We start from the raw sequence: 26336 nt of genomic DNA, 5'->3' as shown, positions 1-26336 counted from the left end.
GTGGGGACAACAGGGAAAAGCAGTGGGAAACACCAATTGCAGAAAGCAACGAAACCTGCAGTAGAACAGAGAGGGGGGCATGGGGAGGAGAAAAACAACAACAAACAAACAAACACAAACAAAAACAAACAATAAAAATAATAATAATAGTAAAAGACAACCAGCCGAACAGCAGCAATGAACAGCTGACATAGTAAGACAACTAAGAGAAAAATGAAACCAAGAAACAGTCATGCACACTAAATAAGCAACACAGCACAGCCACAAGAGCTGGAATAATAACAATTAATTTAAATAAGTAACTGAAAGAAAAGCATCAGGAATAATTCTACCAGGGACAACCTAAATTTGTTTGTGTCTGTGTGCGTGTGGGTGAATGTGTCTGTATGTGTGTGTGTGTGTGTGTACATGTGTGTGCGCATAAGCCTGTTAAAGAATGTAGTTGTTAGTGAGAGTGGGACGCCACGACTGTAACAGGCAGGCAAGAACCCCAGTAGCCAATAGTGGTGGGAGAAAGAAAAAGAATAAATCAATCAAAAAAAACCTAAAACTCCCAGATGCACCGCGATGCAAACGCAGAAGACCCCGACCCAAACGCCAGTTGACAACATATTGCCGACGGAACGCAAAAAGCGTAACCCGCGGAAGAGCAGCACCCGGACCGACCGCGGCGCGCACACAACATAGACCAGTGCTCCCCCCCCACCCAGCACCCCACCGCCGCGCAGCAAACAACCAAAATGCCCAAATGCCACGCAATCATCAACACCAATGCACAAGTGACGAGCCCAACGCGCACACTGCGCGAGCATGGCGACACCCAATGCCCAGCAGCCCCCCGCGAATCCCGCGTGCGAGGTCGGGCAAACGAGAGAGAGCAAACGGAACAACACGACAGCGAAAGCCAGCGGAGAGAAACACCAGCAGCAAGTCCCAGCCCGGCAGCAAACGCGCCGCACAGGTCACCGTGCACCCGCCAATAAAAGTCCGCCGTCCCCCCAACCGCCGGAAAAAACTGAGGCCGCCGGCGCCAGCCGACATCCCCCATGCCCAACACGCCCCCCGGCCGCCTTGCAACACCAGCCAAACCAGCAACGAGGCAAAATCAGCTAGCTCAGCTGCATGCCACCAACAACCCACCCACCCGTCAAGGGCCGAGAACTCCAGGCACAAACCCAGAACAAACCGGAGCACGGCCCTGCCCCGCACCCACACTGCACATCCCGAAAACTAACTATATACCTCAGTATCCAGAGGGGTCCAACAACTGGCCGACAGAGAAATGGGGAAGCATGGATCTGAGACCAACGAAGCAAAACAGGGACGCAAACAGGTCCCTCCAAGCCAACGAGGAAATGCCTCCCCCGGACTCCAATGCACAAACTAAACGCCCAGCAGCTATTCAGAGACCCTGCCCAGGGAAAAGCTCAATGCATCAAGATGCATCGACAATCGCCCCACAATCCCACTGCAGCCCACCAAACCGCAATCGGATCAACCCGCGCAGAGACCCCCACCCCCAGAAGCCAGGACACCCTGCGACCCCCCAAAGCGCAAAGGACCCCAGACCGCATGTCCCAGGGGAAGCTGTACCCCGCCCCGAGGAAGAACAGCAGAAAGCCGTGCCGGGAAGCTCCCTGCCGCCAGGGAGTGATAACGCGGGAGAACCAGGCCAACGGTCCCCCAGCCCAGCCAGAAGCATCCCTCCCTACAGTGCAGGCAGTGCCAGCAGCCCCCGAGGCCGATCTCATCCCCTGATGGGTGACCGCTGGTTCGTTAGTGCTCCTGGCTGTTGTACTGACAATCGTTATGGTCGTTAGAGCCCCCCAAGGCCAAGTCTCAACGACCATCTTCACCTGAGGCCAAAGGTTAACGTTTGTTTAGTTTTCTGGGATGTGATGAAAAGGCAGCATTTGTAAGTGGGGGACAAGCGGTGTCACAGACCCCCTTCAATGTTAAGTGACGACTTCTCAACCCGGATGTAAATGGCTTCCTTGACCCCGCTTTTAAGCCATCCATCCAGTCTAAAATGTCCACCTGCTGGTTCTCAAACGAGTGTCCTTTTATCCTTCAGATGTAGGTAAATTGCTGAGTCTTGACCTGTGCAGCTGGCTCTTCTGTGTTGAGCCATGCGTTTGTGTAGTGGTTGTTTAGTTTCCCCAATGTACAGGCCTGTACATTCCTCACTGCACTGTGAGGCATACACTAGATTGCTTTTCTTGTGTTTGGGTGTGTGGTCTTTAGGGTGGACCAGTTTTAAAGTTAAGTAAAATTTTGTTTTACTTGATTTCAAATTACTAGAACTCAGATCTGAAAAAAGATGAGCCTACTCAAAGCTGGCAGCTCACCCCTGCTAAGCACCCTAAGGGAGTGATTTTACCTGACTGGATGCTGGTCTGATGGAAGCAAAGTTGAAGAAGGCAGGTTAATTTTTTTACTATTTTAAAGCTAAACTTTTTCTCAAAACACAACTATTTTTATTCTGTGATATTTTATATGGGTATGATTTAACATTTTATCTGATGCTTGTAGGTGAAGTGTTTTGGATTGATGATCGTGATGCTGTTATGTTGTGAAGTTTCATGAAAAGATAAACTGAAGTGGATAGGAAGGGAAGTGGCCTGAAGTGGATAAAGCTGAAGTACACACTAAGTACTCATAGGCTGTACACAAAGAGTACACAGCGCCTTTCAATGTTGAATAGCGAGCCTTACTAAAATTGTTGCTTAATTGTCTTTGACAGAGCCAAAAGAGGAAAATGATTGCAGACAAGGGCTGCAGAGGATCTCCATGAACTTCTGAGCCTGAAGTGAGATAAACTAAGTCCCTGCACCTGGTGGTGAGCAGTCCTCTGGGGTCCTGCTTGTATTGACCTAGCCTATCAATACAAATCACCTCACTGTTTCACCACTGAACACCTCCATCTTTGCTGGCTTCCACCTCTCCACTTCTGCCAGATATAACACAGTGTGCTGCCAGTAATGGCATGTCATGACGGAATGAGAGAAACATCACTTTAATTAGATATGACTTCGCTTTTGCATTGTATGACTGCATATACGGCATGTGTTATCCAGATTTGTGTGCGCTGTGCGGAAAAATGATTTTGAATGTTTTCAATTAAAATAAAATAAAAATATGTGCATGTGTGCCTGTTAAATTAAAACAGTACAACAATTAACAGTAATTCTGAAAAAAAGCGAGTAGTCTAATTAATTATTTTACAGAGCTAGGTGGGTGAAGCATTTTGGGGATGTGGGTGTAATTCACAATGTTAGCCTAACAAAGAAGCCAGAGCTTTCTTGTATTCATAATGGCATGCTGACAGGGGGCTGACACAGAGCCGATCATTAACGATCTACATTACTGCCAACGCAGGGCGGAGTTTGAGCCGTGAAGTCAGTTCCTCCTATATTGGCAAAACCAGTCACGCCTCTGCGGAAGCTTGATGCGCATATTTCTAGTGAGCTGTGTAGGAATCATCTGTGGCATTATTTCTCCCAACTGCCAGGGGAAGCAAAAGATTAAACCATTTTCTTTATCATGTCTGTATCTCTCTCCCAGTTTTGAATTGGTTGTATCGCGGTGAAGCGCTGGGCTGCTGCTGTAGAGGAAACATCAAGGTTACCAAAGTGAAGCCCAGGGGCCAAATGTATAACAACTTCATACGCCCAACAAAAGGACATGCTCCATTTCCCACACAACTGGTATTTGATAAAAGAACAATGTCTAGTGAGAATGCGCGCACCTCAGGCAGATCAGACCAGATGTAGGTACACACATGGCATCGTAGAGCCAGATGTGGGTGAAATGATAAAGTGAAGAGGAAAAATAAATAAATTTGTTCACCAGTTTCACTGATTAATTTTTTTTTACCATCTACAAAAAATAAAAGGGACATTTATAGACTTAATTTTAATTAATTTCTTGTGAGTGCATGTTAATGCCCTTTTCATTTGATCCCCAACTGTGAAGCACTTTGCAAAATCTGTTTCAGTGTGAGCCCTATACCTTTAATAATGATGATTGAGATATCACAGCCAGTTTACAGGTACCTGTGAGGCATTAATGATATGGGCACGCTATAAATAGCCACAGCTGTGCGTAATGTTCGCGCGTAACGACGTCTGCTCTGGCACTGCTGGAACCGGTTGGAACCGAACCGATGCGAGAAAACCGGCGAACTTGCACTTCTGCTTTGGCCTTTTCTTCCAGTGCTGGAGCAGGCGGATGTATCGATTAGGGGCATGTATGCATCTATGTATGACTGAGATTCCTGCACGTGTGTCCAGCAGTGTCAACTCATGGTTTAAAAAATCTGATGCGTTCAATAAACTGAGTGGTCAGGACTCTGGGAACAACTTTCAAGATAAGCTACCCTACTTTTGTCTTTACACCATTTAAACCATGATTAACATATACATTTAGAAACAATGAAACAACATAGATTTTTTTTTATTTTACTGTTGATAATGATGGCAGCTAGCCTGTTTTTGTGAAACTTCACAGTAAGTTAACTGTTAGCTAGCCGCAAGGAGGCTAACAGTTACGAAACGTAGCTAACATGAAATCCCAATTGCTGTAATACACATGGAGAGGAGGGAACTGGACACTTGGTTCAAATGTCAGTGGAGTCTCCACGCCGGGAAATTGGACACTGCCACCATGAAGGTCAACGGTCCACATATACCAGTAGGTGAAGCAAACACACCCTCTTCTTTATTTTAACTCGTGGCTCTCCTGAAGGCTAAATGGCCAACCCTGGCGACGTGTATGCAACTGTTTATGTGGTTATATTGTTTGAAATGGGTTAAGTGTACCTTAACTTAGCTTTATGATAGTCAGGGCTACTGAAGTTTGTCAGTCCCCAAACGGACACTCAGGGCCGTGGACAGGGCCTGTCATCAGATGTCAAATCGCATATTGACCGTTTCTATGCGGAAAAAAAACATAATGTCTCAGTTAATAATGTCAGAAATGACAGTGAGGCCGCACAAGACCAGAACTTAACCCACAGTAACTACAGAGCTATCACTTATTTATTGAATTCACCTGTGGCCTGTGTGTGATTGTTTGTAGCCTGTGCAGACATGCATTAGCATGCTGTAGTTTTGAAACTTAGAAATGTGATGTGTGTTAAGAGATGCAGGTTATATCTGTATCAAATGTGCGCTGTTTCACTGTGAACATACACATTTTGAACATACATTTGTAATCTAACCATTATCCAGCAAATGAAAAAACAAAACAAATATGTGTTTGTGTGCCTGAGACAGAACTTCAAACTTTACACAGCTGCTAATCTATGGTCTGAAGAATAACAAGTAATTTTACTTAAGTCTTTGTCCTCCATTAGCTTAATTTTGCACATACCTGTGCCTTATGTCTTCTATTTGGAACCCATTATTGCACATTCTGTGTTAGGATTACGTGCCATGCATATTTTATAGTGAGGTAAAAAATTAGGGCAGCCCTGCTGGGGACTGAATTGTGATCACAGGTGTCCACGAAGCAATGATGTCTTTAGAACTTTGTCTTGTTCATTCTGGATCCATATCATAGTTTTGTAATAGTATCCCAAGTGTTAAAAAAAGGACTGTAGTAGCACAAGCTTAGCGGTGGCATGTGACATTAACTAGGCAAGTCTTGTACTTCCCGTTACAAGTTGACTTCTAGACAGATCAATAACAGGTTTTGATGCGCTGCCAGACTGCTCAGTCAGATTGTCGCTTCTGGCTGTTGGCTTAGCGTGCTGTGACAGGCACGCTTCCCTTATGTCTGCAAAGCTGTAGTGAAGGAGGTGGGTGGTGTTTGTGTGTGTCTCAAACTGCTCTCAATTAGTTAGCCACTTGAATCTTGCTTTACTGTTTTTGGCTGAACTCAAGTTTGGATTTAAACCATTTTTGTCACTCTGACACCTGATCATTGATGCGCGCACGTGTGTATAAATCCCTTTCATCTATCTCTGTCACTGTGCCATTTGTCAAAATCAGCATGGATGTGCTGGATCCATTAGCTTTGTCCCCATCTGTCTCTTCCTCGCTCTTCTGCTCTTCCTCCCTCCATATGTCTCTCTGTCATTGTCCCCCTCTCCTCCTCGCTTTCTTTGTCTCTGACCACATCACTCTTGTTGCCCCCCCTAACTGTCCAAAGCAAACCCTATTATTGTATTGCATGGCCAAAAGGCTTTTACATTGCTTCACTTTACTTTAGAGGAAGACACACATGCACTCAACGTAGCATGCAGCCAGTCACTTTTGGTACACAGTTGCAATCATTTCTCTTGCCTGAAGTTACAAAGATTACAAACACATACATACTCCCTGCTAGCCCATTTAAAATCAGTCTCACTACGCTAAAATAAGAGAGCTAAAATCAAACACAACTCAAGCTTATGCAGGTGCTGAACAGCCACTTAGACTATTACAAGAACCAACTGGAAAACATAAACCATACACACCATGTGCAAGTATATTTCCTTGCTTTAAGAAGATTTGTCTGTGGTTGGATACGTAACATGCCAGCTGGGGAGAGAATATGGAGCAGACTGTTGGTATGTGGGAACACTGATAAGCAGAGCTGGTGTGGTAGTTAAGTATGTAGGTGATCTACAGAGGAGGTGGCAAACTGCTAAGGATGTGGATTACTGATCCGTCCTTTAGATCAAAGCAAGGACCTGCACTGAGAAATCAGTGCATGTTCTATCCAACCTACCTCTGGAACTGCGCCCCCTATCTTGGTTTAATATTGGTCTGACAAGGTTGAACACCGGTTACTGTAAACCAACAGTACTTCCACATGAGGTTCAAGCTCCAGACCCTCCATCATAAATTCTGCTCTTCTCTCTCTTGAAGATACTTAAGATCCTAAAGTGTAATTTGTAGGGCTGGACCCGAATATTCGAATATTTGACCACTGGGTACACATTCCATTTTCAATTATGAGATTCGATCATTAAGGGTTTTTTTTTCACTTCGATTATTCGCTCTTAATTACTATCGAAGCGTCGAAGCTCCAGAAATGACTTTTGGGACAGCCCTAGTAATTTGTTACATTGCAGTATGAAGGTAAGTCTTCATTATGAAGTCAGTCTAAATACATAACAGTAATACACTATTTGAAATAGCACAAACAATTCAAAGAAATACAAATCCCTGAAATGCATAGTTTACCGTAATATATGTCTTAGAATTTTATTTCTTATTATGTCTTGTTTTTTTAAGTGAAGTATGACAGCAGTTGGAATTTAGTGTTCAGTTGACATTGCAGTTGGTCTTTTTTATTTTATTTCTGTGGACATTTCAACCATGCCTCCATTTTTGTTCATTAGGCATTTGGTTTTAGAAAGCTGTCCTCTTTCTGTCAGTCTCTGACAGCAATTGATGCCCATCTGTAAGCTCTTGGCCAAGTTTCTTTCAGGGAAATGTGAAGAAGAAGCGAGAATGATAATTTTGCCCTCAACATGCCTATTGTAGACTGTGAGATGATTGCAGTCCACATGAGTGATCTTGGCTGTTTCACACGTGTAGCCCAAAGCAGTCCATCAATCAAAGACAGATAGAAGTGTGCTACACTGAGCCAACATCTCACTCTCATCTCACAGAAGACGGCTATATATATAGGTGTGTGTGTGTGTGTGTGTTTGGAATGGTATGTCTGTATGTCTGTATGTATAACTGACGTCATTGAGGCACGATGACATTAATCGGTACAGATATAGCAAGTGTAGCGAATTAGCAAGACATCTAGTAAATCTAGCAACTTTGAGCAAAGAAGACAATATAAACACACAGGTGAATGCATGTACTATCCAAAATACTGGTAGCCGTATCCAGTACCGTTCTCCCAACAAAGTAATGTATTCTCTTTTTCATCGTGGAAGACCGAACACAGGGAACCTCCCAAGCCAGGCACTTCCCGTTTATCAGGCAAACGGAAATATGCCGTCAGCCTCACAGCATCTGTATGCTCTTGGCCAAACAACGCAGATGCATCACTGCTTGCTAGATGATGTAAGAAGTAGCTGTGGTGGGCAAGAAAAGTGTGCATCTTAGTTTTCAATATCTGTTTGACACCCAGCCTCAACATTCATGAGGCTCAGTAAAGCTAGTTCTCTTTGAAAAATTTAAGAAAGTCTTTAACCTTCTGTGAACGAGATTATCTTGGTCAACATGTGCAAATTTTCTCTTCCATGGGAATAGCTTCCATCTCTTTTCCTGTTTGCTCTGTCACAAGTAAGCAATCTTGTTGTAGGGTTTATTAAAATAATAATTGTTTTAAAAATTACGCTCATCCCATCCATCAGTTATTTCTGGCAAATGGGTGGTTCAGATTAATAATGTGGTCACGTCTGGGACAAGTGAAACCTTTCGCATTGCCGGTCAGGGTTTATCAGGGCTTATTTATGTAGCTGATTTCCATCATGGCGTAGAGTGGGGCTTTCTTATCAACAATGACTTTCCTTCCTCACAGCATGTCTTATTCGTTTTTTGTCCAGCTCCACTGTTTGTTCAAATTGGTCATTGCTTTTGACTTGATGTTACAAACAAATTAACTCAAATCAACCTAAAGTGGATGACATTTTGCTTAAAAAATATTTAAAGTGTATATTTGGTGGTTAAATGAGGCAAACTATTTGGCCCACTAAATCCATAAAGTATTCAACTAGTAAGTACTGAATATCATCCACTTGCTCAAACCTTTTTTTTCTGTTTGTTTCTCCTGTTTTTCTCTAGTTTAACACAAGCAATTCCCTACACTGGGATCGTTGTCACACAATCTAACTCCCTTGTTGGTCTGAGGAAGGATGCACAGTCACCAGCCGCTTCTTTTCATCTGCCAGCGGGGAGCTTCTCCTAGACGGAGTGATGCACGCTGAGGTTCATGCTATCCCCCTCATGTCCCCCATTTTCAAAACATCCACAACCGCCTAGGAGGAGTCAGTAGTTCAGTGACATATTGTTTTTTTCCCACCCTTGAGCACTGCCAGCATTTGTTTGTTGAAACACACGACTAAGCTGGAGGTACAGCGGTCGCTGTGGGAGTACTTTGCTCCCCAGCCACCAGAGCTTCCCCTCAGAGATATTTTATAGATATTGGCAGGATATTAATGACCATATATGCATTTTAGTGTTACAGCTACACAAATAATAGTCAAAACAGGATTGTAGGCACCTGGCACCCACAAAACGATACCGTTGGAGACTTAATGCCTTGCTCAAGTGCACACACCAGCGCACTCACCAATCCTCCACCACCCTCAGCACACAGTTCAGGATACGTGCTGGTTTGCATCATCCTCTTGATGGTGATTCACATAGTCAGCCCGCAGTGTATTCTTCCACTCTCCCTCTCTGGCCCTGTGTGTGATTTTCTTGATATGGGTTGACTTCTTTAACACAGAGGCGTCGTTTGACTCTCCGCTGCTCTGCTGTCTTACCCCATACAGGGGAACACATAGCAGATTTCAGCTGACATTTTTAGAATGGATTTTTTGTGTTTGAACTAGGCAGTTGGTGTAACAGTTGGCATAGTTCTATGTGAACGAGCTCTACGGTGCTCATGTTTCCCACTCAGTGTCTCTCTGCTCTTTGCTACTGGACTACGATGTGTACAAGACAAGACAAATTTAGCCTGGGCTTTTACAGGAAGCAGATGGTAGGGTATTATGTTGACGATACTGTTAGCCACTGATGACTCTTCCAGGCGGCCCACTCGGCATCTCTGCTCTTTTCCTCCTCCACTGAGACTCAAAATATTAAACATAATGGGGCCATTTTTGGCTTGTAAAAGGAAGATGGCACATTGAAGAGCTTAATTTTCGTTACCATTCTCTTTTTATTTCTTTCTCTTGCCCTCTCTTCCCTCGGCCCCCTATCTCTCTCTTGCTCCTCCAGTTGGCATAATTTGAACCCATCAATGTATAGTCCAACAGTCCTACTTCTGCTGCTGCATGTAATTGTAATTTAATGTAATGTAATTTCCATTTGCAGGAACCTTCTGTAAACAAAGAAAGACTGTGTCAGACTGAAGTGGAAATGGGATTGTTGATTTTCAGAGAACATCCATGGTGCAACACAGGTTATCATAAGCTTTCTTTCTTTCTTTCTTTCTTTTCCTGCTGGAGCTGACTTTTTAGAAATACTGAAGTCCTACTCCTCCACACCTCCTGGGAGAAAGTTTTGAAGACTTCAGTGTAATGTCCACCTTCCAGCACATTTTCACAACATGACCATTCAAGACAGTTACTCACCGCTCCTGACGTCTGGCCCATTTCTCTTGAACAGGCTCTTGATCAGTTGAATCAAGAAAGTGAGTACCTGGATACATTAAAAACCTTCACATCTTGAGGACTGAACAATTAATTGTAGTAAACCAGCAACTTTGATCCAGCAAGTTTGTATCGTGCATATGTGGATTTTATTGAAGAGGGCAGCAACTGTAGGCCTAGACTACAGTATATACACAAAATGGTCATATGCACTCATATGGGAAAAAATGAATGAGTGAATTAATCATTTAATGCATGAAACAAATGGTACAGAATTTATTTTATGTTATTGAATATATATTGCATGTGGGAGATTTAATTCCCATTAATTCCCAGATGCTAGTCATGGGATTTGTACAGCAGACAGCATGCTAGTGTGTATGCGATATAGCTTTAGTATTACATTATCTAAATTAATATTGGCCTGTATGAGACTGTTGAGATTGTTCTATCATATCTGGCAGTATCCACTCTGCACATGACATAACAAGAAAATATGTGTTTGAGGCACTGTAGATGCTTTATATGTATATATATATATATATATATAGAGAGAGAGAGAGATAGAGAGAGAGAGAGAGAGAGAGAGAGAGAGAGAGAGAGAGAGAGAGAGAGAAAAAATATCATGCATCTGTACTTGGTAGGAATTACAGAATTTGTGTTTGAAAGGAAACATTTGTTTGACTTTTAATATATTTAGTTTTAGTTTCTTTGTGGCATTATGGTTCTCTGCACATGTTCCAGCAGTATAGAACTAAATCAGGGGTTTCGCAGTACAAGAACAGCAATGTTGATTCAGATGAAGACACAGATAAAATTAACCTCTTGGAAACAGGAACAGCTCCACAACCATTAGGCCTCGATGCATAATTTATTTAGCTATTAAAGAGTAAATGGAGATACAATAAAGGAAAATATGATATTTTCATTCTTGCCTGGTATAAAATCTATATTTTAATAGCAATATTACCATCAAAACCATCATCCTGTAGATTATAATGCAACTGAATATATACAAATACATCTGGAATCCAACTGTTACTTTAATTACATTTAATTAGATGAAAAGAAACTTATATACAGTTATTACACAATTTGTCATAAATATACCAGACGAAGGTCCATGTTTTGGCCATATTTATAGTTTATATGTTCACTTTTATTGGGAGTTTTCTTCAAAAAACTATTTCTGTCCAAACAACCACGTTCCAAATAACATAAAGCTTCCAAAACATTGAAATTTTGAAAAAATAAAAACAGTGTTTGATCAATATTCCTATGACCAACACTCCCATGCTTTACAAGCCTACAACTTGAGAACATCCTACAGGGCTGTAAGTGGGGCTCTGCCTCTTCGTATTGAGCATGACGATAAAGACCATCTGTACCAAAGTAACGCTTCTTCTCTCCTTCGTTCATAACTCTGTGAGTTTAGTGATTTGAGTGATATGAGTTACACAGCTGATCAGAGCTTTCTTTAGAGTGGTCGGACTGCAGTGTAGGATGAGATGAGAGATATCTAGAAGGCAATAACTCCACTCATGTACAGTGTTTACAGAGCGATTTATGATTTGATATAAGCTGCTTGGTGTGTGATGTGTTTGGTATGGATAGAAATGGTTGGTTTGAGATTCTAGCCTCCTAGCTTCAGGGAGGTGTGTGGCATGGATAGGGTGACAGAATACAAGGATCAGACATGGATTTCTCATTTGCATTTTGTCTGTGCTTAACAGGTGGCTGCAAATCGATCAGTGTGTGTCGCTCCCCTTTTTCCCATTTTAATTCGGTGTACTTGTGACTTAAAAAGTTAAGTTTCCAAAAGTTGGTTGACATGGTAAAGATAAGACCTAAAGAAGACATCCACTTTGTTGATGTTACAGATAAACAAGGTTGCAAATGAAGGGTCATGTTGTGTATGTGGAAAGTATAAATTCCAGCTTAGTGCATTAGAAAAAGTAGGCTTTATCTTGCAGATTTGAAAACATGAGCAAAATTCTTCCCAGTTGCTGCAGTCAAAGTACCTCTGTGTCTCTGGATTTGTAAAACAAAACAAAAGCCACCAGAAATTACTTTTGCTGCACTGTCTACTGGGTAATCATTTCTAACCAAAAGTTCTTCTGATCTTTAAATCCAATATCCATGACCTTCAATTAATCTGTCTCTCCAAATTCTGGAGCTGAAACTGGAAGGAGCACTCAAATGAACCCGTCATGTACAAACAAAAACATAGGCACATGATGCGGTGGTACCTCACCATGAACAGCTAATAATGTAAGTTTCATAACATTTGTCATTGCTGATTAAATTAATCGATGATGTACATTCTTTACAGGCTACAAACTGAGTACCGTATTATACTACTCTTCATTAACTTAAAGTATTTTATCATTATTTTGATGATGTGATAAATTGTGTCCATATTATCCCCGCTACTGTAGTAAACATGCATTCCTAATGTGATTTTTGGTTTTATTCTCATTCAAAGTTGGTGGTGGGATAGTGACAGAGTGAGAGACAGAACTGAGAGAAGTTGCAGGTGAAACTGACAGACACAGAGCTTGGAAATAATGGGATGTGCATTTGGGGCAGGAAAAAAAATGAACATAGATGATACCAAACACTACATACCCCTGTAGATATCAAGGGCAAAATGTGCTACATTAAGAATATGATGATAATGCGTAATGTCTAGGCGTAATGAATAGCGTCTTTTTGGGGAGCATTTATTACAGGGTGTGTGTGTGTGTGTGTGTGTGCGCGCGCCCGTGTGCGTGTGCACGTCTTGCATGTACTCTGTGTACTGTAGTCATTGTGGCATTTGTCTGCGTGTCTTTGTGTAAGCAGGGTGCTCTGCGGCTGCAGCAGCTCTGTCAGGGGACCACAGTAGTGACAGCAGGCTCATTTGCTGCATGATTATCGACGTGGTTGTTGCAACTAAGAGGAAAGGCCGCCTACGTACACACACACTACACACACTGCTTCTTGTTTAAGCCAATTATGCAGGCCAGTAACCTGCCATATGGCTTCTGCTAGTTCAGAATCTGTCTGTGTGTGTGTGTGTGTGTGTGTGTGTGTGTGTGTGAATGGTGTCATTATAACACAAAGTCAGATTGAGCTTGAGGCCACAGAGCAGATGTCAAAGAAAGAGAAATCTTAACCGTAACATACTAACAGTCCAGCACAGTATAAGCAACTTTCTGGGCAACACATTCAAGATGAATCAAAGAAATATTTATCTACCCATCAGTCCATGAGGCTATGTTTGATGGTTTTCTATTTCATGTGTAGCATGACTACTGTGTTTTAATAAATTTATGAGAATTAATACCAAATTATGAATTTTAATATTCAGAAAATATTAATTCATAAATCTCTCGCGGGGAACCACCCGAGATTCCGTTCGCCCATGGTCTCGGGATTCCCTGAGTATGGCTAATAATTAGACAATTATTCAATAGTGATCAGTTAGTTAACAATCGCTCAATTATCTTAAATCAGTCAGTCAGTCTCATATCGAAGGGGTAAATTCTCTTGGCAGGGACTTGGAGACAGGCAATACACACACAATTCCTTGATTACAGTGAATTTATTAACTAACTAAGGTGACTATAAATGTGGTTACATATACATCAAAGAAATAACAATGGCTAAACAATGAGAATGTGGGTTCTATTGTGGGGAGAATTTGATTCACACGGGAAGCTAATGAACGCAAGCTATGAATTTAAGGACTAAAGATAATGGATTAACAACTATTGGACATCACTGACCACAGAATGCAGGGTTTTGGTCTTACTGCATGTCGTTTCTCCCAGCCTGGTTGCTGGCAGACGGCCTCACACTGGCTGAGTTCCGTGCGTTCTCGGTTAGGACAGCTTAAAGCCGTCGCTTTCTCCGCCAGGGAATTGCTCCGGAGGTCCGTCTTTTGTCGGCTTACTGAAGAAACTCGCAGTGGGAGCCTTTCCAACCCTGGCTCGGGTCAGAGGTTTGGTCGTCCTTTGTTACTGCTGGCGGGACCACTTGGCGGGGTCCGACCTCAGTGGGATTAGCTTGACGCATAAAGCTTAAAAAGAACTTGGTTGTTCTTGAATTAAATTAGTGTAGCTTAACGGACTGATAACTTTTAACAAAACAAAACCAAAGAAAATAAAACGCAAGTAAATTTGCTGGAAACGAGGGAAAGCTGAGGTCGCGGCACTTCGCGTGTGTGGCTTGAAAACAGGTCGAAGTTCTTAGGGCGTTGCCGGGAGAGGGGGCACGCTGGGTGCGTGCCGAAGCGCAGTTGGAGAGCCAGGAACAAGCAGAGGAAAAGAGAGCGAACAAGAGCGTGTGTCGCTGTTTTGTCTGTTGTGGTGTGGTTCCCAGAGGGCAGTCCTTTGTTCCCCTGAGGTGGTGCTTGTCTTCGGTTTGCCTGAGAGACTGTCTTCTTATCTTTCAATATGTCTAATTGATAACAAATAACAACAACAACAACATGGTAACATAACTACTAAAATGGAGTGGGGAGACCTAGTTGAGTAACTAAAAGATTATTTAATTAAACAAGGTAATTTTTCTTGAGTCTTGAGGAGACAGTTTACACAAAGGAGTTCAGGGCTGTCCTCCTGGTGTCCTGGAGTTTCTCAAATTTGCATCTGGCTGTGAAGGGGAGAATATCCTTTGATGTGAGGTAATCAAACAAAGAGGAAGGCCATGGTTACGTGTGTGGGGGGGCAGTTTAGGGTTTCCTGCCCTCTCTTAAGAAGAGTTTCGATAGGCTGTTCAGGAGAACGCTAATCTGTGGTCAGTGTTTCTTTGTCTGAAACAGCACTTAGGGAGAGCGAACCTTTCACCTCTTCCTTTGGGGTCTCTTCAGCCGTCTGAGAGTTGATATCTCATCCCCCCCTCCTTCTCTCAGAGAGAGAGAGAGAGAGAGAGAGAGAGAGAGAGAGGAGGAATTTTGAGTCTCCAAATTATTTAATATAAAATGCACAAATCCACACTGTTGGTACACTACACATGATCCCTAATGTTGGTCAGACAGTGGAAAGGGTATTTATCTTATGGATAGACGTGGAGCGTGGACAGCTACCCAGACACACAGATCAGCAGAGCGGTCTGAGCAGAATAGCCTGCTTTCAATCTAGGATAATGATATCAGTGCTACCACCACAGTAATCCATTATGGATTAATGGATTGGAAAGTTCACATAACGCTGCTGCAAAGTCACAGCAGGACACTGTTGCACTGTTGCTGAGAGATCATTCAGAAGTTGGATAAAAATGGTGATCTGTTGTCACGCTGGTCTGAGAATTGTAGATGCATCTCTCATATGAGAAATAACAAACACTTAATCAGTATCAATGTCTTGATTAATTAATTAAACAGAATTTGGAATTACATGGATTCAAATATGATGCTTTATCAGTTATTTTGAACTGAATATATGTAAATCTGATGCATTACACAGCCATTCCTATTTTAATGAAATGACGATGCGTAATTTGTTATTTTGGGCTATTATATGCAATATGTCCTCTGGTAACTGAGGTAAAGCCATGAAATTCTTACAGATGATGGACTACCTACTTTTTTTTTTGGAAGTGTTGAAAAGGGGAACAAGCCTTGGGCTTGAGAGGACCACTGAGATGAGAAAATCCCCCACACCTGCTCAAACCTATTGCGCAAAAACACACACACACTCACAAAAAAAACCCCATACACTCACTCAGATACACATGCACATCGATATGCACCAAACTTAAGAAGAGTGAGACCGCAGGCTCTTTGTGCTTCAGCTTTGATGTGTGTAAAACAGAGTGGTGCTTGTGTGCATGCATGTGTGTATCTGGTAGTCTTGTGTCCTTTGATATAGCTGTATTAAGGTTGGCTGTGCAAGTCCAAGATAATCTTTACTTTTTAGATTCTTTGACAGCTAGAGTTGCAGCCACTGAAAAAGCATGTGTGTCTGATTGAAGAGTGATCATGTCTAGACGCCTCTCACAGAAAAGGGTTAGTTTTTAAATTTAGATTTCTCTATCCACTTTAAGTAGACTGAATTCATCCTTCCAATTTTCTATTCCATTACTTCATAAATATTAGAAATTCTTAGAAAAAATGTAATGCAGAAAGTTGTTATTGCAATTTTCTCCACACTGATATGAGAACAATGGGCCATAAGGCTTTAGTACTTAAATGTGAAGCAGTCTCTCTTTCTCTGTCTGTCTGCCTGTCTTACTTTCTCACTCCTACCAAATTTGTTCCAAAGTCAAACTCGATTTTCACACATGATGATCAGATATTTTGTACCTGCAAGACACACGTTTATAGACAAGGGAATCAAATATATATGTAAATAAGTATGGTCATAATAATCATATAATTAACATATTATAGTTTTAATTGATATATTGTCAATATGACTGATACATCAGATGGTAGTGATAGTATGACAAAAGATGCTTGAATCTAAATGTAAATATTATTTTTATTAAGGCAAAGAAGACATGGCTGAACTGCTTTAAAGGATATTAAAATCTTTGCTTATCGTGTTGCCATTCTCAATGAAATATTGCTTTTTTCGGCCTCACTGTCTCCTTTGTGTGCTGTAACATACTTCCTCTTGTTATCTGAGTCTGCTAGCTTCTTCACTACAACAACGTGTCTTTGGTCCAGTCTTATCTGGCTTAAAATATTGTGCTTTCAGTTGTGTTCTCAAGAAGAGTTTGTATAAACAACCCATTGATTTGAAATCCACGAGTTCATGACGTACAGTACCTTGATGTCTTTGAAAATGATTGAACGTGTGCAACTTTTTAGTTCTCATTTCATGTCCTCCTGCCTGTAGAGAAATGGGAAACACAAATCATTCACTATGTGCGAAAATGGGAACAAGTAGGAATCTTCTCATGTCCAAAACGTTAATTTTAAGACAGTGAAATAACCAGCTAAACAAACATTGCAGATGCTGCAGCACAGAAGAACGGTAGTCTTGTGTGACTAGTGCTGTAGGCTATAGAGAAAGGTGAACAAATGATCTGGGTTGAATTTGATGGGACTAAGACTTTTAGAGTATTGTATTCAATATTTAATTAGCTACGAGGCATATCAACAAGACTTTAACTGAACTAATTGTCATAGTGGTTTCTGCACCATTATACAGTGAACCTGGTTTGGAAAACACAACCACTGTGAAAGCCTAATGGTCTGGCAACCTACCTCACTCTCCCGATTGCACAACAAGGGAAATCAAGCAAGTGAATGCCTGTAGATGAAGCACTTGACTCAGCTGCTAAAATTGTGACTCAACATAGCCTGACATAGATTCAGATATCTGTGATTTTGGATGATGATGATTATAGGTCTTTATTTGAATCAGAGTATGAGCCAAAACGTATCTCCACTATGCTACAAAATGGCAAAGAGGAATGCTAATGTGCCTTGCACACCTCCACTCTCTGCAGACTAAGACAGACGGGGAAGCAAAGGAGTGGAATAGACATGAGCTTTTACAGAGACCGCAAGTAATTATCAACACATTATAATTAACACCTCCAGCAGTTTGTCTTCTTAAGTTTTTATTATGCTTAAAAATCATAAAACATGTAGTGTAACAATTAATACATATGTACCAAAGTTTAAAACAAGCAGTAACAGAGCAATGTAATACCACCGCATAAAGAGAGACTGATATGACACAATATCTTACTGAACAAACCAAAAATACAGTGGGTTTTTGGGGGAAAGAGTCTATCCTACCCTTTAGAACGCTGTCAGAGCCTGAGCTGCTAAAAATCCGAGCAAGATAAAACCATTACACTACCTGTACCACCTTCCATGTCATGGTCCTAGCACTGTTGGTGCTCAGCCCCCCCACTACTTACACACGAGCACACAGACTATTCCACTACAGCACAAATCATCACGCAGGCACAAACCACACACTGTGAGCTGTAATTTATAAATGAAATGCATGGAAGTCAAGGTGAAGATAATAAAATACGATTACAGCTTATTCTATGCATGGCTGAAGTTGTTGAAGATAAATTTTAAGGTGAGTAATATGCAGACTTGCGGAGATGGACTATTGGCTGAATACAGTACAGCAGTCTCATGTGTGGCTTCCCACTCATTGTGATTTTAGAAGCCAAAATGTTTCATAACAGAGTAAAAATATCCAGGAGTACACATACTTCTGTCTTTATCCAACATCTCGCCTTAATCTTTTCTCTTAATTGTGAACCTACAGTCATGCCTTTGTCCTCCTTATGATGGTATGAGGTTTCGGTAGGGTTTTCTGTGATGACCACAGTTGGCATAAATACTGTTAAAATAATTTTGTCTTTATGTAAACTGGTCTGGTGTGTTTCTGTATGTGTGTAAATACCTGAATGACAATACCCCAATTCTACCAATTGAACAGTGAGTGTGAGGAAGCCAGTTCAGTTGTCATCCATCACATGATGGAGCTGTATTAGGCGAGGCGAGTGAGAGGTTCGGGTATTTGGCTACTACAAAAGGGTCCCTGAGACAGCTTTAGATTGTGGAGCTCAAGTGCACAGTGTCCTTGCATCTTCAAGGCCACTGACTGGCCTTGCTTCTTCAACTAAAAAAATAATAAAAATAAATAAAATGTATTCAACGAAAGATGAAATATCTGCCTTGCACTGCTTCAGATCTACCTTGTCAGGTAAAGTGACCTTCATCTGGCACTCCACCTAAATAACATTTTCATGTTATTTATGTGTACATGTACTACATCAACAAGGATCTTTGAGTATGCTGCAGTGGTAATATACTGTGGTCCCCTAGTAAATTACACATACATATAGTGACCTTAAGGGTTTTAAGTTTGGTAATTCCTATTAGTTACCTTAGTTACCGCTTAGTTTCTTTGTTCTGTTGTTGTCTATAGTCAGTAATGACCCAAAAATCTGTCAAGGTATGACATCTACGGAGAAAGGTGTTAGTCATGTACTCACTCACTCTACCTGTAGCACTTTACCAAATTTATGTAGAGATATTTTTTTTGCGGCCTGTATCAAAATAAATGTAATTGTTTATTTGTGATACTTTCATTCTCAGTCTAAAACACTACCCATAGAGCTAACTATCACAATTGCATTAATCCACAAAAACGGTGTGGTTGAAATGTAGACATTAATTTGTTTCTACAAGCCTCTGGATTAATTTGTGGTCAGAACTTCAACATCAGCAGCTTCTGGTACACAACAACAATCGAACAAACCCGTGCGGTTCAGTGGCACAGCATGCCAAAGAGCTGCTTCATGTGAATCATTTTTGCTGTTCTTGAGTTTCAACTTCAGAGGAGACACTGAATCATTGACTCTATTTTTGTATATTTAGTAAAGTTTTGTAAAAAAACAACAACAAATGCCATAAGGTAAAGCCCCGCTGAGGAGTCTGAAAAAGGTGCCCTTTGCCACACGTACTTTACTGCTCCCTGCCACCCTCCATTTGCTTCATCACTGGCACTGGCTGCAATCAGGGGTGCAATTTTAGCTAGCTCTGCTATGGACATGTACCTGCCATTTTTCTAATGACCTAAAATTGTCCCCACCTCTAGTGAAGGCTCACTTGCTACCAAATGATGAGTGAATGTCTCTGTGGCTCTGTTACGTTCACCTCAGTGCCCATACTTCTATGTAAAGTAACCACATTATATTACTTTTTGATGAGTCATAAATCTTGTTCTGTTGCTTGTTAAAGGTGAAAAAAAACACATTAAACATATTTTTACATGCTGATTTAGTTCTGTGTCTAAATCACTGAACTGTGAACAAAACCAGACCTTATTCTGTCCTGACTAGTGAGCGTTCATGTTCTCATTCACTCAAGTATATTTAATGAATGACCATCATATTTGTCTTATTTGCTGATCACTTCACATCTGGAAGTAATCTGGCATGGTGGAATACATTTAATATGATTGTGGTTTGTTCATTACCTAACAATTTATTTTTTGATTTCCAGCTTGGTGGCGCATGACTTAGTTCAAAACAGTGTACTGCAGGTCTTTTTCATGGCTTTCACGTGAGCATTACTTGCAGTCTAATACTGGTTAAGAGTGTCATTCTTGGCACTTATAGTACTTGTCTGTTCTGAAAAGTGCCCCAGACTCTTCATGTGTGGAATATATACTAAGCATAACTTTTTTTTATTTTACTCTGTGACAACCAGTTGTTTATGCCGTGTCAGCTACAAACTGTGTCAGCAATTAAGGGGCAGCTGCATTGCTGTTGCTTTGTGCAACAATGAGCTTGTGAAGGCCATTATTAACTAAAGAGGGCACAGATATGAAATCGTTATGTTCACTTAGTTTGAGCAGGCATATTTGCACCGTTATTGATTCACGTATGATAAAGCACTACAGCCTGTGGTTCCTTGTGCGTCATGTTTGAGGAGGAGATTAATCAAGTAATCTAATTTGTTGAAAGATCCTCTTCATCATTTTCTGACAGTCTGAATGATTCAAGTTAATTAAAAGCAGTGTTTTCCACTCCAAAACCTGCAATGTGTTTGATATTATTTAGTGTGTTTGAATGAAGCAGTTTCACCAGCTCACAGCTTTGTTCCCACCCTCTTATCAATCTGACTGGCTTTTAGTGACTTGTTTTTGCTTTAATCAAAGAGACATGTCATGCAGGCATGCATTAGCTTGTATTGCTTCTGTTGATCCCGTCTGCTGGTATCCAATCAAATGTGGTTATACTGGTGAATACTTTCAGTATACTATAAGAAAGAACCATCTCTAGTACCGATGATGTCTCTAGTGAGACGCTGTGTGCATATCCTCTCCATTCAGCCCACTGATGTGTTGGTATCCACTGTGGCAACACAAGTGGAAGTCATTATTCTATAGCTCATAAGTATTTTAACCTAATAGGATAATTGCATATACCAGTTAATCATTTCATTTGCAATACCATCATATACCAAATACCAGGGGTCTGAAAATAAGTCTGGCATCAGGACAAATTTTTTTCAAGGTTCCCATGAGGAAGCTTGTAAGATCGATTCCCACTAACTGTGTATATATTTTTTTCTCCCTTGTTAAACAAATTAATTATAAGGACACTTTTGCACATGCTCACAATAAAGCATGTGCTGCTTGATCTGCATACATAAACCTATGAATGCTTATTTCCATTTCCCTGAGGAAATTCAGGGGAATCCAATCACACGTTTACTGACAGCTTTTTCAGAGGTGTCTCAAGCAAGCCAGAGACTCTTTAAACTTTCCTTCAGAACTCTTCAAAGTAAAAGCTCTCAATAAACTCAAAAAACGCGCTTTTATTTTGGAGGCACAATCACTTAAGAGGAAGCAATTGAGTGAGTAACTGTAGCTGTCATGACTGAGATCTATTTCAGCACCAACCACTATCTATTTATTTATTTTTATTTTTCTGCTCTATCCAAGCAGTCTGGCCGCGGGCCAGATATTATTGCTGTGGGCCGCCTATTGCGACGACTGCCGTATACCTCGATTAACTGTCAGGAAGGTATGCAGGTATTGAAAATAGATGCCGCCCAAGCATATTTTAGATCACCATTTTCAGGAAGCACGAATAGCATAGCTAAACTAAAAATGACAACAAAAAGAAGTAATGGCGTATATTTAAAAAAGTCTTTTTCAGTTTTTACAAAGCATAGATAAGTGTGTGAGACAGCTTCTTAGTTTTTTTTTCCCGCTCTCACATATTGTAGGCTACCATACCAGCAGTTAAAAATAAACCATAACATATTATATATACACATATTTCCTTTGAAAGCTGGCAGCTTATGAATAGGTAGCCGGCATAAGTGTGTGTTTATTTGTAGCCCACCCTAACATGTAACTCTGAAAATTATTGATGTTCAAATATTATTTTAGAACACTCTCTGCTCTAGCAGTACATCTACCAAGAACCACTAAATACCGTATAGTAATTGTCAATACATGTACTGTCTCAACAGTAGACACACCAAGCAGTGAGTAGGGAAATAGGTGTGAACTGTAAAATGATCTCATACTGTAACAGGACCTTGTAAATTGAGAATTCATTGCAGCATATCATATTAGTAACTAATTAGGCTATACCATGTGCAAGAAATAAGTATTTGTACTGTACAGCATGTCAAAGTGTCTGTACTGGCATCAAAGAGAAATTGATGGAGACACTGAAAGAGGAGAAATCATAAAGGGACACGTGGAATATTTTTAGATACATCCCATCGCTGGTATTGGAGTATTGTTGACGAAAGTTTATTACTCTGGCAAGCTACTGTGTGCCAAGGTAAAACAAAATGTTAATCATTTTCTGCAATTATACGATAACAGAGTGATCACAATGTGAGGACAGAGAGAGAGCATCAGCCAAGACCTGAACACCCTGCATGTGTACTTTTGTATGCACCTTGTTGAAGCGAGCTGCCAAAATTCTCACAGGCCAATTTTCTGCTGCTGCCAATGATTAGCATGATTTCTCTTTGTCCACATGTCTACATGTCCCATTCACAACTCAGTGATTATGGGAATGTAGAAAAAACTCTCTAGGGTAAAAATTGGAGTACCACCTTCCTTCACGAACACCCCCCCCCAGCACCACCTTTTCTCTCCTTAGTCCATCAGAGCCAAGCCTATTTTGAGTCTAAAGCGTGTGCCTGGAGAATATTTATTTTGACCTGTTTTATGGCTCCCTCGATGCATTGCAGCTGTGAGCAGTCATGTGGGGAAGGAAGGGGGAAACAAAGGGAGAGAAGGATGAAGAAAAACAGAGTGTGAGCGAGTGAGTCATGCATCTATTTGATAATGATGACCCATTGGTTCAGAAGTGTGTGTCACAATCTCAGTGGCAAGGGGAAGCATTTGACACGCTCAGGACATTCTTTAGTCCCTGCCTGCTTCAATTAAGTTCCTGCTGTTTGTGGCTTTAGAGCCTGTGGCTCCACTAATCTGATGTGTGTCTGTGTGAGTGAGTGAATTAGTGTTTGTGTATCTCCCCGTGTGTGTGTGTGTGTGACTGCTTTTGCCTGCCACTCTGTGTGTTTGCAAGGCCCTGCTGCTGATTTATTTGGGCCTCGCAGGTTTGTTAAGTCGTTCTTTTAAAGTTGTCGTCTTTCACTCACCTCCAAAACAAACTGCTAGTTCATGTTATTCCCTCTGGTGTGACCATTTAAGTTTCACACTACCGCTAATGCTGATCAAACACCATAAAATAGCTTTATGGATGAAATGCAGAGAGCCAGCTTTGGCTGAGAAATGTCTGCGTTGTTCCCTTAATCGAAGGGTCACCTGTGCGTTTACCAATTAGGACATCTGGTTTGGTTATTTATACATTATTAACATCCTGCTGAGCATGCTATAGGCCATTAATGTTTGCATGTTAACATGCAGGGCACAGAGGAGAACAGTGTGCACACTGTTCCAAAAAAAGGTTACAAATAAATAGTTTAATTGTCTTTTCAAGGCTGTATTTCGATCCATGGGATTTTCCTTATGACCAAAATTTTGAACTGTCCCAGCAACATTTTTGCCATCTCGAGAGACACACTGCTAGTGTGTCTTAAAAACGTCTTTTTGCTTATATATAATATATTTATTAAGATTCTTGATAAATTATATTCTGTCAAGAGCTGGTGATATATAAAACTAATATTTTTATTATGATAAGAAACTAAATATCGCCAGGGATTATGAATTTGAGCTAAATGTAATGGCATGAATTTGAGCTAAATGTAATGGCATGAATTTGAGCTAAATGTATCTTCTAAGAGTGCCAATATTACATTGCGCAGTATTGGATCAGCCACTGTGTGAGGGTTTTGACTTGTTCATATATTTGAATGTTCTGTTGCTCTTATCTTTGGTTTCCTATGACAGTAGGTAGTGCAGTTCCTTGACTAAAAGAGAGCCAAACTGTAGCCACTGTGGGCGAAGGTGACAATTACTGGATTAGTATATTAGAGAAGTAAAGAAGAGTCATAAAGTAAACAAATTGACTCAATAATGTCCATTCCACAGAAGGTTGTATAGACAAAACCCCTGGAACCACCCCCTTCTCTACCCTCGCTATCTTCATCTGCATAATATGTAGACAAGAAAAAAGAAAATGCACCAGGCAGTGGGAACAAGGTCTTAACCAGAGTGCATTAGTCAGACAAGATAAATGGAGCACTCATTCAGAAGAAGCACTCTATTGGATATGTGATTTTAACCCTTTGGACTGGTCTTACCGGGCTGCTCACCCCGACAGGCTGCAGCTACATGTCCCTGTATTTTATTAGCAATTGTTGGGAGCTTCTCGTATATATATTTTTACTTTCTACCTGTAAACCTTTGTTCCAGTCCATCTCTGTCTTTCAGAGACATGAGTTTTCTCTTACTTGTCTGACATCAATGCCTGAATTCTTCAAGTTGAGTCACCACAAGAATTCTATACTTGAATTTAAATCACATTACAGCAAGGGTTATACTGATAACTGAATGTGTTTAAGTGCAACATGATTAGGCAGATTTATTATCTGCCCATTTATCATCTTGGCTGTCATCATCACAAATCAACCCAGCACTGTATTCAACAGTTAATTTCATTATGAGCATGTGTCACCAGCTGCTCCCGAGAACGTACTGCATGGTCCTGACTCGAACCGCTGACCTCGGGTATGGGATGTGGACACACTGACGAGGAGGCCAAAACTCATGGGCGCCAGCGTCAGTCACCAGTGCGTCTCTTAAGGTGTCGGGGAGTGAGGTTTACACACTGCACAGCCTCGCTGGCATCTGTCACATATGCTCTACTTTGCCAAAAGTCCCCAAGAGTGTTAAGCCAATATTTGTTCATATCTTTCAGTTTATTTACTCTCATCGTTCTCTTGAATATGTATAGCTACCCTTTTTTGTCCTGTTCTGTTTACTGTCCTGGACAAGACACAAATCTATTACAGGTAGTTACCCTTATATCTATTTTAAGATTAAGTACCAAGCACAATGAAATTAGCTGCATTTATTGTCGAGGGTTTTCAGTTAAATAGGAAGGGATCAAACCATGAGCCTTCCATTATACTTACAGGCAGATTTGACTCACCTTTGATGCATATTCTCATTATTACATTCATGGCGAAGAAAAATGTAAAAAAAACAAAAAAACACTGTGACCTGGAAATACAAATTATTTTTCCTTTTTGTTTAGTAATCTATAGCATAAACATTGTTGAAAATCATTTAAATCTGCTTTTGCACTAATATCGCCACACTCCTGCATGTTATGTTTACTGTAATAACCACCATAGTGTACATTCAGCAAGCTCCTCTTGCAACATTGAAGCACAACGACAAACAGCCTTGTTAACATATTATATATTATATTATTAATAGGGCAGGGCAATCACATCACCTGAAATCATTATTATTATTATTATTAAGGTGATCATATTTTGCTTTTTACTACTCCTTTATTGAGTTATATATCTTTTTTGTGTAATAGGTTAGTGAAAAAGTCCACCCCAAAGGGAGTTCCCATCTCCCACAGAAAACACTGCTCTGAACTGCCTGAAAACAGCTCGTTTTTAGTCCAGCTTTTTCCCTTTGATCCCTGTAAGTACACAGCAAAATGCGTGTCATCATGCTCGCCAAGCGGCTAGTCAGAGACGCACACAGTGCAGCACACAGTGACAAGACGTCCGCCTGCTGCCTCTCCTCTCTCTTCCAAACACTAGCTACCTTCCAGGCAGTCAATGGACATGAAGTTGTTACTGTGATGTAGAGACAGAGCTCAGTTAAAACTTTATGGATGAAAGATACATTTTTTACAGATTAATAAGTCAACAACTCTGAAACTCTTGCTCCAGTCCATGTTGTTAAGCTGGTAGGGGAACATGAACAGCTGAATGAAGCCGTGCTTACCGGCTTCTCACAACCCGCCCTAGTCTGCTTCTGATTGGCTTGTAGTCCTTAACTAGGAACTGCGCATGTGCAACTCTCAACAAAGATCTTCTAGCGGTAAGATGTACCACTCCATAGCTAAAACGAAGCGTTCAACACAGGGTGAAAAGGAGCTGCAGCAATGTGCAGTATGACAAACATAT

The 26336-nt window shown here is 41.0% G+C and overlaps 1 protein-coding gene across 2 annotated transcripts in view; it reads left to right on the top strand.

Annotated features, from left to right (window-relative positions):
• The first annotated feature begins 4157 nt into the window (after positions 1-4157).
• LOC123959580 overlaps positions 4158-26336 on the top strand; it is a 37336-nt gene continuing 15157 nt past the window's right edge. Inside the window, exons 1-2 of one of the 2 annotated variants that reach the window (XM_046033687.1) lie at positions 4158-4369; positions 4591-4692. In XM_046033687.1, coding sequence (XP_045889643.1) covers positions 4231-4369; positions 4591-4692 — 241 coding nt within the window. In that variant the 5' untranslated portion in view covers positions 4158-4230. Of the gene's footprint in view, positions 4693-26336 lie in introns of both variants that reach the window. The other variant, XM_046033688.1, reaches the window with a different exon arrangement.

This window comes from Micropterus dolomieu, linkage group LG21 (genome assembly GCF_021292245.1).
Source record: "Micropterus dolomieu isolate WLL.071019.BEF.003 ecotype Adirondacks linkage group LG21, ASM2129224v1, whole genome shotgun sequence".
Classification (NCBI taxonomy): Eukaryota; Metazoa; Chordata; class Actinopteri; order Centrarchiformes; family Centrarchidae; genus Micropterus; species Micropterus dolomieu.
Note: the sequence above shows the minus strand (reverse complement) of the source record. Positions and strands in the feature narration are given on the sequence as shown.